Genomic DNA, 12,927 nt, shown 5'->3' with positions numbered 1-12,927 from the left:
ATTAGGTACCCTTTGTCTCTGATTTCGTCTCATCGGAAGCAACGACATGTTGAATTTAAACGCGCAATAATTATTTTGTTTAAAATCTCAATGTCCTTCAAATGCACAATGTTATTTTTTATAATGCCATTCACCGCCGCATAAGCTCTGTTTTCATTTTGCGCGGACTGACAGCGGTTGTCACTGTCATTTTTTACAACAGTCATCTCATCACCTACAAACAATAATTATTAGTTGCAAGTTGCAAGCCTATTAATTAAGTCGTATGAAAATGTGTACGATGTTCTGAATGTTTGTATTAATTTGAATCATCTTGTCATACAATTACAAAGTTCGCGAGTGAAGTGCTATGACAAGATAAAGTTATAAATTATCTGTTTTAAACAAATAACATAATATAAAAATGGAAAATGCTGCGGAAAGTAAAGCCGATACGAGCGACAACAGCGACGAAATCCTCTCGAAACCAGAACAAAAAGCATATTGGAGGTCTATCTGCGAATTACCTTTGCTCATATTTTTTTTCGCCTATTCAATATCAGGTGAGTTTCTATTAGTAACCTATGACTAAGAAAACACAAAAAAAATAGTTTTCGTGCCTATTAAAAAAAACTGCATACTTGCATCATAATTAATTATATTGTTTATCTCGAAAGAAACCATAGAATATAGATCGTTGGTAGTGAACCTTTTCATAATAGATTATTTTTTGTTATCATAGAAATGTTCTTTGATGCAGTCGATTCGTCATAAGATTTTAAAGGGGGCCTTGAAACAGTTTTAATGACCATTTCTCACAAATTGGGTACCTACCTATACAATATTAGATAGGTAAGTGAAGCATAACAAAATTTCAGCAACTAATATAGAATGGACCTATAACATAACCACTCAAATAGATAGGAACTAACGTAGGTATATGTAAACAAAAAAAAAATGGTAATTGTGCCGCAGAGGTGGACACGAGCTTTTGTATTTTTTTTTACGAAAACAGTTTATTCCATGTAGACCAGTGGTCTCCAACCTTTATGTTACTACGCCTCCCTTTAAAAAAAATCGAGTCTTGGCGCCTCCCCCCTTTATTTCATTAAATAATACAGACACTTTTTTAACACACAAGTTTTTACTACTTACTTATATCAAATTCATTTTGTAATTAATTTTTTTTTCATGCGACGAATGAGCTTGTTTATTACCACAATCAATTTTAAAAGAAGTCAACCAAATTCATCATCGTTCATTGACAAAAATTAATGGATTCTATCATGAGCTCCACATAGTGAATAGGGCCCACAGGCCAGGATCTTTCACCCATATATTAAAAATATTTAATAGCCCTGAAACAAAGCAGCGCCGCAGGCGACTTTTTTTACTATTAATAAAATTATATGAAAAATGCATTAGCAAACTAACCAAGAACTCAGGAAATAGATTTTTGTTTGCTTCAATATATCTGGCGTAGAAATCATTTAAATGTGGAGACATGTATTATTGTTATATTATATTAAAGAAATCACGTCAAAAACAATTTAAAAAAAAAATATCACACCCTGCCTACACGCTTCAGTTGACACTTTAGCTACGAGTGACATTTAAATTTGAGGTTATTGTTTTCATGCAACCAGCGGTCGTTTTGTGCATTACCGAAACAGAGCGTTTGCAAAAGCGCCATTTTTAAATTTCTCCGCTCCAAATATTTTTTTAATAGGATTTAAATATATTTATTATATATTAAAATAAACATTCATGCACTGAATTTTTACTGTTACGTTAAGATATGAACTTTTATTTATTTGTAGATATTATGGTATAAAAAATAATTTATTCAAAAATTTTGGCGCCTCCCCTGGCAATAGATCGCGCCTCCCCTGGGAGGCGCGCCTCCCAGGTTGGAAACCGCTGATGTAGACAGTTATAATAAATCCATTTTTTCTGTCGGCACATTGGCTTTTCGATCCAATAATCGTTAATTGAAAATTTGAAATTTTCATACATTTTGATACACCATTATCGCAAACTAAGATTATATGAGGTAATATTAGGTTGGGGTAGGTTAGATTAGGTTAGGTTAGGTTTGGTTTGGTTTGATCTAAAAAGAAAGTTGTAAAATCTCATGTCCACCTCTGCGGCACATTTACCGAAATTTTCTTTGACCCAGTCGATTCGTCATAAGATTTTAAAGGGGGCCTCGAAACAGTTCAAACCAGATAGACGAATAAAAAAAATGCCCATTTCTCACAAATTGGGTACCTACCTATAAAATATAAGATAGGTAGTGTTACACCTCCGAATGGTCCCCATTTGGGGATGTCTCTGTGTATCTGGAGAGGCCCGAGTCGGTATCAAATCCAACAAATAGTGAGGGTTGATTGCGAAAATAATTAAATAATGTTAAATATCTGACCGGCAACATTGTCTGAATGCCGTTAAAAAAATACGAATGGCAACGCCGCATTTGTAAGGCTTGTAAGTGACCGTTTGTTTTAGCGGGAGAAAATTTTTGACAGCAACGCAGTAAGCAGTGTTAACCTCGCTATCCGACAAAACCATTAATTGAAAAGAATTTGTATAAAAATGTAACAATTTAGAATATATTAACGTAAATATACCTTGCCGTTTCCAAAACAATTCCGGTGTGTTATTTGTTCACCTCCAAGTCCCGAATCCAGACGAAAATCCATACAACGAAGCAAAGTGACAGCATGTTTTCACTTTCCAAAATGGAGGGAAATGACAGTAGGTACCTAAAGCATAACAAAATAATCTAACATAGAATGGTCGTATAACATAACCACTGAAAACAGATATGAACTAACTATATGAACTAGGTAGGATATGTAAACAGAAAAAATTAACCTCTAACATTATTATGTCCTGTCATGTGAAATAAAAATTATTATGTTTAGTTATAGGATGTAATTTTAGAAAAAAGATACATTGATATTTTTATTAGGTTGATGCGTTGGTAGAATTTGTGGTTTTTATTTGGTTTTCAAAATCAGTGAGAGCTTCGGGTCTCCAAGTCCCTAAATCCATCACTATTCCATTAAGTTAGCTGTAACCTAATGAGGCCTACATTAGGTGGTAATGTAATAACATTTTTAAGAATCACCTTATTGGAATATAGGTAGAGTTTATTTATACAAACACTGTGTATTTTTTCATACATCTGGTTTTGGGCTACAGACGCAATACCACTATTTTTCTTAATATGATGTATACAAATAAACAGTGTACAAATTAACCCTTATTACAATGCAAGAAGAGTTAGTTTTTCCATCACTTTCTAGTTGTGATCTGTATGAGAGGACATAGGCAGACTAAATGTATGCGTCATGGTGTCATTTTATTTCTCACGCACTTTGAGCACGCATACATCGATGAATGGAAATAATAGTCTTTTTCTGACTCATATGAACTCTTTATACTGATCAGTTTTTGAGACAGGTTTCATCTAAATCTTCAGGCTTTATATCGTCATCATCAGCTGGGGTCAATCCGAAGCTGAATGAAGACCTCTCTAGCTACTTCCACTCTTCTTAGTCAACCTCTTTGGGTCGTATAGTACTGACATAAAATTCATGTCTAATGAAACACGTTTCTTGTCGGTTTACACTTTACAGAAAGCCAGCAACAAACAAGTTTTGAGAATAGCCGATATACTGAATTATTTGTTAGGTTAGGTTGGTTTTCATTCTTGAATAATTCATGAATTTTGCAAAAATCAGCCATGAAAATTGAATTAATGTTCATATTGCATCTAATAAAATTGGAAACCGTATAGTATACGGTTATCTCTTTCCGATAAGAAAGCTCACGGTGAACTGTGCTACGGTGCAATGTTTTATGTACAGTTTACATGTAACCAAATAGACCGGCCAGATTACATGTACCTACTTTCGATTGCTCCGAACTAATTACTTGAGAAATTGTGAAAAGCTTTTGTAAAATAATTTTTCTGTATAAATAAACAATATTGTTTTGCTCAGAAATACTGGTTGTCGTTATAATTGATTGTGTTTAAGAGAAATTTCTTTCAAGTACAAATGCAAAAAAATAACCTGTTTGTATGTCCCTTTCTCATTTAACTAACTAGATCACGTCATGTTATTATTAGTGGTTATAGGTAATAAATAACCTGTAAATACGGTATTCAGTAATTTCAGAGTATAATTTTCTTGCAATATTATTACCTATGCAAGTGATTCCCAACCAGTTCCGGCGGCATCCTAGTGTGTCACAATCGATTGGGAAGTGTGCTGCGGGATTTCATTTGATTTCCTTCGAAAAATGATAAAAGCACAATTCGATAGTATGTATTTTTTTTTAGTTTTCAATTAATTTTTATCGGTAGTTTAGCACTGTTTTTGAGGAATATAACCCAAAAATTATTCAATGGTTATCCTGTGACTGCCGAAGTGTGTGCTGTGTATTCTGTTGATTGAAGAATAATCTCAAAATCAACAGTATTCAATCGAGGTGCTACATTCCTAGGGATTAAACTGACACTTGAAATGCATCTTGTAGAGAACATGAAAGGATAGCTGGGCTCATTTGAGCGGAGGTTGCTGCGTGGTATTTTCAGACCCATCAATGACGACACAGTTGGGGTGGAGACAAAGGTACAATTATTACCCATACACTTTGTACGGGGATCTGTATATCGTACAGTCTGTCAAATTGGGCCGCCTTAGATGGCTGGGCCACGTACATAAAATAGAAGAGTCATGCATGACAGAGACACTGACATTCGGGAAGCCAGAAGGCAAACAATGACCTGGTCGACGTCGTACAAGATGGAAGGATAGTGTCGATTTATATTTAAAGATATTGGGTGGCCTAAATTGGAAAAAAATCGGTTTGGAGGCAGATGCTGAAGGAAGTCAAGACCCATACAGGGTTGTAGCACCAGGAAGGAGAAAAAGAAGAAAAACGTTCTGTAATCGCCATAAAATGGTATAGAAAATTTTATAAGGTATCCTCTAGTTATAGTCCGAGCTCCTTAAAGTGTATTTTTTTTCATGTGAAGTGCTCATAACATGATAATTTATTACATAGTCCAATTGATATAAAAATATTCAGTGTGCTGTGAAAATTTTATAGTTTGAAAAGTGTAGCGTAACGTGAAAAATGTTGGGAAACACTGACTTATGTAGTTTACAAATGAAATAAAAAAAAAGATTTAAATTCACTCGCTGGGGGTATGATACCGTCCGTGCTCACAGAAAACATGATTTCTACATCCGTTCTAGGCGCTCTGCAACTCGACTATCGGTATTGGCATAGTAAAGAGTAGGGCGACAAAATTAAGTATTTATAGTAACCTGGACACAAACCATAATATTATGTACCTAGGTACCTAATTAATAAGATTTACCTATTGCGTATTATCTCAACATAAATAATAAATGTTATTTTAATTTTTTATTGGCATGACGTGTCTGATTTTATTGCTAAATAGTATTTTGACAAAATTTTAAGTATTAAAGAAATTATGTATTAATTTATTTATTATTTATAAATTATGAAAAATGATTTTTAGCAACTGTAACATTGTGGTGGCTAACTTTGAATTAATTAATTATTTATTATTGCTGATAATCAAATATTACTTATTTAATAATTAACTTCTATTCAGCAGCGCAATTATTATGATTTAATATTACTTATTCATGTGCAAAAATGACAGTTCACACATATGCTTTTAGAGTAATATACTTACATAAATACAGGAATTTTTAAGCCCACAATCACTGCTGACCTGTTAATTAATATTTAACTCATTTAGTGTAAACACCGCGACTGGCGCGTTTGGAGTACTTGGCCATTAGATATAATTAACGTGTTATTTAAATGTGTCACTAAGTCACAGTTGCGTAAAGTCACATGAACTAACGGAATGTGAGACCAAAATTTGTCATGAGTATCAGACCAGTATGATATGTGAGGAGGTGTCGATTCTGAGCTAAACGAACATGAATAGTAAATACTTGTTTTTCTGCCAGATCAATGAATTGATCATAATCATCGACCAAATCCGCCCCCCATATGGAAATCACTCTGCGCCTCCAAGAATCCTTGTCGCTGCCCAGTCTTCTTGCATTATCCCAGGTCATGCCAGCATTCTGTAACTCACCATATACACAAATACTCTTTATTATGTAAATTGTCGATATAAGAAGAAAACAATTAATCCTAAAAAATAGGATTGGTTACCAATTTATTGGCATATTACAAATGGTTAATTTGCACTTTATTTTCATTAAAGGTAACACATTTATTTTTCATGTTGTTTTTCCAGTTTTTAATTGTAATTTGGAATAGATTTTTTTGAATTATTTGATGAAATCAGCCAATACAATACAATACACTAATACGCAGTGCGTATTACACACAAATCTTGTCACTGTATACAATAATTGCAAAGTTATGTGGAGGATACTATAAAATACATGTGTGTGTCACAGTTCTTTTCATTTGGATTTGTCGATCATTCCACAGATGTTGAAGAAAATCTTAACATATTGTGAGAGTATTGAAGCAAAAAAACATCCATATCTACTAATTTTCATATGAATTCTGAAAATGGTGAAGGTATTCATTTTTTATTGCATAGAAAAATAGAAAGAAAACATCTTTGGTTCACTCAGTAACTGAGTCATTATGAAATTTGTGAAATAAAAGTTTTGTCAGATTCCGTTTTTAAAAATATTATAATTTGTATAAAGTGTGGACAACACTTGATTTAATTTTTTATCTGTTTATAAAATAATATGTCTGAATGCCATAAACATTAATTATGGCTATTAGGAAGTTGGGTCAATTGCCAAATTAAACTTTTAATATCAAATTAGTGCCACTTTAGACACTATCATTATTTATGCATTTGTTTTTAAAATAATAACTATTAAAAAATCAATTATTTTGGAGAAATGAATGACATCAGTGCAATTTAACTTCACCATTGGATACATAAATGTCCCATAAAATTTTAATTGTGTCAACAGAGATTATTCGACATTATTTCTTATCTCCCAAGCCCCTTTTTTAACATACATAATATTATTAAATTTATTATATCGTCTAAAATCGAAATGATTAATATTGACCCAATGAAGATTAAAAATGAGATTATTGGGATAAATGTATAACTGTGTCTATATAATGTTGGTACTACCGTGTCCGGAAATTTGTACATATTATGTAATTAGCTGTAACTCAATTCACCGTGAGATATTGTATCGGAAACAGATGGCCGTATAATATTAAGATCAAATTCATGTCTAAATAAACCACTTAAAAATACATACATAAAAACCAATAAGAGAAAGACAGAAGAAAATAGGTAGACAAGTAAATTAGAAATACAATCATTTATATAAAATTATTTTAGGTTCTCATATGAAGTCGTACCTATAAATTATCAGACATTTTTGATACCGATCATTATCAAATTAATGTTTTAATTGAATCTAATGAAGTTAGAATATTACTGTCTGCAATGTTCCACGAACAATGCATATTTTTAAAATCTCAATGCTATACGGTTATCTCTTTCTGGTAAGACAGCTCACGGTAAAGTCTCCTACGGCGAAATGTAATGCGTACAATTTACATGTAACCGATACTAAATTAGTGATTGTCATAAATGATGTTTTCTTCTTCTGTGACGATAACGGCTTTCCAAACTGTTCCTATGAAATGGAACATTTCAAAATATGTAAATTTATCATGTTTTTGTATAGAATATCGTAACAGGTCAGTAAATTGCAGTAAAGTTGAAGGCTTTTCATTATCAGCCTCGAAGCAAATATTAAAAAATAGCTCATTTCAAAAAAGTTTTTCAGCATTTTAGATATTTTTCTCTTAGATATCTCTGATGGTTTTTTGTTCAGAATTTATTTAAATTTTAAAAACTAGCTAACACCATCTATTTTTATTTTAATACTACATTTATATTAGTGTGCCGCAGTAAGATCATAATATTATTATCTTCTTAAGTCTCGTAAGTATAACCATCTCTGACCCATGCACTATGATCCCATAGCCTACCTAACTCCTAAAGTCAGTCTAAAAGCTACATTATTTTTCATAGTGTTTTAATGTGACGTTTATAAATGAACAAAGTTAAACTGTGTACCCCTTCCAATGTTTCGTGTTCCACAGTATTTTGGAACACTAATTCTAGTTAATACGAATAGCATATTTAATAATCTGCATAGTAACTTCTTTCATTTAATTAAAACAGTTACATATTGAAATGATATAAAATATGTTATAATTGAGGAGTATTGTGTTTATTTAATTTTTAATTGCCTTGACATTGAAAAAAAGAATGCTTCCTAATCTATTTTCCTGTCTCATATTTTTTTTATCTCTCACCTACTAATATTTTGATTTAACCCCTAGTAACATGTGAGATATAATGAAAAAATAACATTTCTGTACTGATCGGCGACTATGAAAAAAATCTACAAAACGATTATTTATTTCTCTCGACCATGTCCGATCCTAACAGGATCATATGGGCATCCACAGAGTAGAGGTTTGTATTAACAGATTTTGTTTTTACAAAAAATGGATGTCAGCCACTTACTCAACCTATCAGTGGCGAAGGGTGGAGGTAGGCTGTTAAGATTCGCTATAAATAGTGCACACTAAACTTTTTTAGTCATATGTATTTGTTTTTATTGAACTAAGACTACAATTTACAGATGGTGTTAGTTGGTTTTTAAAAATCAATTAAACCATGCCTAAACGAAAACATAATAGTTTTGGTCTAATTTGGGCAAAACGACAAAATTGTACACACTTTTTCATTCATAGTTATTTGTTTTTGTTGGATTAAAAATACATATTACCACTGGCGGCTCCATGCTTAGGTCATTCGGTCATTGACCTGCCAAAATAAATACCTTACAATCGACATAATACTATTAATAATATGTGCAATGTCATATATAATAATATTAATAATAATCGGTGAATTTGAAATTATAGGGCGCGCGATATTGTGTCAACCCTGTCTATTGGGCTTTTTTTTGTTTGGGCGATAATTCCCCGAACAAAAATATTGTGTTCGCCGGCAGTCTGAAAATTGACCCAAATTGAATATTTTTATAAAATTTTCTCTCTCGTTTCTCATACATAAGACAGAGATCGATATAACACAAAATACGAGATCGAAGCTTGTAACGGTGCGTGAATTACTGTAATATCGGCAATGCCCGAGTGTGAGACAAAAGATTTTTTCACCTAATTAAATGAAACAGAATGATAACACTGACTAGATAATTGGTCTCAAGACGCAACTGTGTATGCGGTTCGGATTCGTTGACAGGTTTTGACGAATGCTTTTGGTTATTTTAATCATATGTAAGGAGTTTTTGGTGCAGTTTTGCATATACACACAACGTTTGGTTTTTAGTGATTTATAATATTTTTGTGAAGCAGTTAGTACGCACGCAGTAGCAATTGAAGTCTGTGATACAATTATAATGGAAATGGAAGCACGATTCGCATCCAACGATCATCTCATTATATCCGATTTGTTCAATAAAGAAAATTACACTGATTTTAAAAATAATTTTCCCACACGTCAAGTAAATTTGGTAAAACTGTTAGAAGAAATAAACATAATCAAGTTAAAAAATGAATTATTGGTGTTTTATCAACGAGATGATTTGCATGGCGCTAATAGTGCAGTTTCTCTTCTACATTTTTTACTCAGCAATAATTTCAACGAAACATTTTCCGAGTCGATCAAAGTTCTCCAATTTATTTGCGTCATACCAATGACAACAGTTGAAAGTGAAAGATGTTTTTCCACTCTCAAAAGAATAAAAACCTTTCTACGCAATACGATGGGCCAGGATAGACTGACCGCTCTTGCAATGCTCAGTATTGAAAAAAAAATATGTGGGAAAAATAGACAATTTTTATAATCGTGTGATTGATGATTTTTCAAAAAGCAAATAAAGAAAAGTGGACCTAATTTACAAAAAATTATAACGCGTTGTGTGCAATTTCGGTTAACGATGGGTTGGCGTTATGAAAAACGGACATTTTTTGAAGGGTAAGTAGGTACCTACCTATAACAATTTCTAGCACTTATTCTATAATATATAAAAAGTCAATTTGCAATACGTCTTTTCAGTATACAACGAAAAGGCAAATTAAAATAATATATTCAAAATTGACCTGCTAGTTTTTTCCGGATTAAGCCGCCAATGCATATTACACATATTGTTGGTTCATTTTTTTAATTCATTAAGTCCTGCGTAAACCAAACTATAATAAATAAAAAATATTATTCTATTTATAGAATATTCAAAGTTATGTATGATTTAATTGCATAATTTTAGATATTTTATAGATAGACATGTATTTTTTGGGTTTGGGTCGAAATCCCGAAGGCCAAAATCCCGAAGGCCGAAATCCCGAATGCCGAAATCCCGAATGGCCGAAATCCCGAACGGCCGAAATCCCGAATGGCCGAAATCCCGAATGGCCGGAATCCCGAAGGCCGAAATCCCGAAAAATAAAAAAATATAAACAATAATAATTTTCAACCAGCGGTACCCAAATAGGCGGCTCTTTAACTTGCGTGTGTAATTTACCGAGATAGTAAAAATAGTTTTATAAAAACTATTATTAATTATGGAATCAACCATAAACATAATTTTCAACCAGCGGTACCCAAATATGCGGCGCTTTTTCTTGAGTGTGTAATTTACCAAAATAATAAAAATAGTTTTATAAAAACTATTATTAATTATGGTATGAAGCATAAAAATAATTTTCAACCAGCGGTACCCAAATAGGCGGCTCTTTTTCTTGCATGTGTAATTTACCATGATAATAAAAATGGTTTTATAAAAACTATTATTAATTATGGTATGAAGCATAAAAATAATTTTCAACCAGCGGTACCCAAATAGGCGGCTCTTTTTCTTGCATGTGTAATTTACCATGATAATAAAAATAGTTTTATAAAAACTATTATTAATTATGGTATGAAGCATAAAAATAATTTTCAACCAGCGGTACCCAAATAGGCGGCGCTTTTTCTTGAGTGTGTAATTTTACAAGATAATAAAAATAGTTTTATAAAAACTATTATTAATTATGGATTGAAGAATAAAAATCATTTTCAACCAGCGGTACCCAAATAGGCGGCTCTTTTTCTTGCGTGTGTAATTTACCAAGATAATAAAAATAGTTTTATAAAAACTATTATTAATTATGGATTGAAGCATAAAATAATTTTCAACCAGCGGTACCCAAATATGCGGCGCTTTTTCTTGAGTGTGTAATTTACCAAAATAATAAAAATAGTTTTATAAAAACTATTATTAATTATGGATTGAAGCATAAAAATAATTTTCAACCAGCGGTACCCAAATAGGCGGCTCTTTTTCTTGCGTGTGTAATTTACCAAGATAATAAAAATAGTTTTATAAAAACTATTATTAATTATGGATTGAAGAATAAAAATAATTTTCAACCAGCGGTACCCAAATATGCGGCGCTTTTTCTTGAGTGTGTAATTTACCAAAATAATAAAAATAGTTTTATAAAAACTGTTATTAATTATGGATTGAAGCATAAAAATAATTTTCAACCAGCGGTACCCAAATATGCGGCGCTTTTTCTTGAGTGTGTAATTTACCAAAATAATAAAAATAGTTTTATAAAAACTATTATTAATTATGGATTGAAGCATAAAAATAATTTTCAACCAGCGGTACCCAAATATGCGGCGCTTTTTCTTGAGTGTGTAATTTACCAAAATAATAAAAATAGTTTTATAAAAACTATTATTAATTATGGAATCAACCATAAACATAATTTTCAACCAGCGGTACCCAAATATGCGGCGCTTTTTCTTGAGTGTGTAATTTACCAAAATAATAAAAATAGTTTTATAAAAACTATTATTAATTATGGTATGAAGCATAAAAATAATTTTCAACCAGCGGTACCCAAATAGGCGGCTCTTTTTCTTGCATGTGTAATTTACCATGATAATAAAAATGGTTTTATAAAAACTATTATTAATTATGGTATGAAGCATAAAAATAATTTTCAACCAGCGGTACCCAAATAGGCGGCTCTTTTTCTTGCATGTGTAATTTACCATGATAATAAAAATAGTTTTATAAAAACTATTATTAATTATGGTATGAAGCATAAAAATAATTTTCAACCAGCGGTACCCAAATAGGCGGCGCTTTTTCTTGAGTGTGTAATTTTACAAGATAATAAAAATAGTTTTATAAAAACTATTATTAATTATGGATTGAAGAATAAAAATCATTTTCAACCAGCGGTACCCAAATAGGCGGCTCTTTTTCTTGCGTGTGTAATTTACCAAGATAATAAAAATAGTTTTATAAAAACTATTATTAATTATGGATTGAAGCATAAAATAATTTTCAACCAGCGGTACCCAAATATGCGGCGCTTTTTCTTGAGTGTGTAATTTACCAAAATAATAAAAATAGTTTTATAAAAACTATTATTAATTATGGATTGAAGCATAAAAATAATTTTCAACCAGCGGTACCCAAATAGGCGGCTCTTTTTCTTGCGTGTGTAATTTACCAAGATAATAAAAATAGTTTTATAAAAACTATTATTAATTATGGATTGAAGAATAAAAATAATTTTCAACCAGCGGTACCCAAATATGCGGCGCTTTTTCTTGAGTGTGTAATTTACCAAAATAATAAAAATAGTTTTATAAAAACTGTTATTAATTATGGATTGAAGCATAAAAATAATTTTCAACCAGCGGTACCCAAATATGCGGCGCTTTTTCTTGAGTGTGTAATTTACCAAAATAATAAAAATAGTTTTATAAAAACTATTATTAATTATGGATTGAAGCATAAAAATAATTTTCAACCAGCGGTACCCAAATAT

At 31.6% G+C, this 12,927-nt stretch overlaps 1 protein-coding gene across 1 annotated transcript in view; it reads left to right on the top strand.

The window, feature by feature from the left end:
* Positions 1 to 149: 149 nt before the first annotated feature.
* The window catches only part of LOC147074710 (putative peptidoglycan muropeptide transporter SLC46), a 33,709-nt gene continuing 20,931 nt past the window's right edge, over positions 150 to 12,927 (top strand). Inside the window, exon 1 of the mRNA XM_085943484.1 lies at positions 150 to 542. Within this exon, the coding sequence (XP_085799610.1) occupies positions 404 to 542 (139 nt within the window). The 5' untranslated portion in view covers positions 150 to 403. The remainder of the gene's footprint in view (positions 543 to 12,927) is intronic.

The sequence above is a fragment of the Rhyacophila brunnea genome, unplaced genomic scaffold, assembly GCF_057557595.1.
Source record: "Rhyacophila brunnea isolate RB1 unplaced genomic scaffold, BYU_Rbru_1.0 scaffold_16, whole genome shotgun sequence".
NCBI lineage: Eukaryota > Metazoa > Arthropoda > Insecta > Trichoptera > Rhyacophilidae > Rhyacophila > Rhyacophila brunnea.
This window is presented reverse-complemented; position numbering and strand designations above follow the sequence as displayed.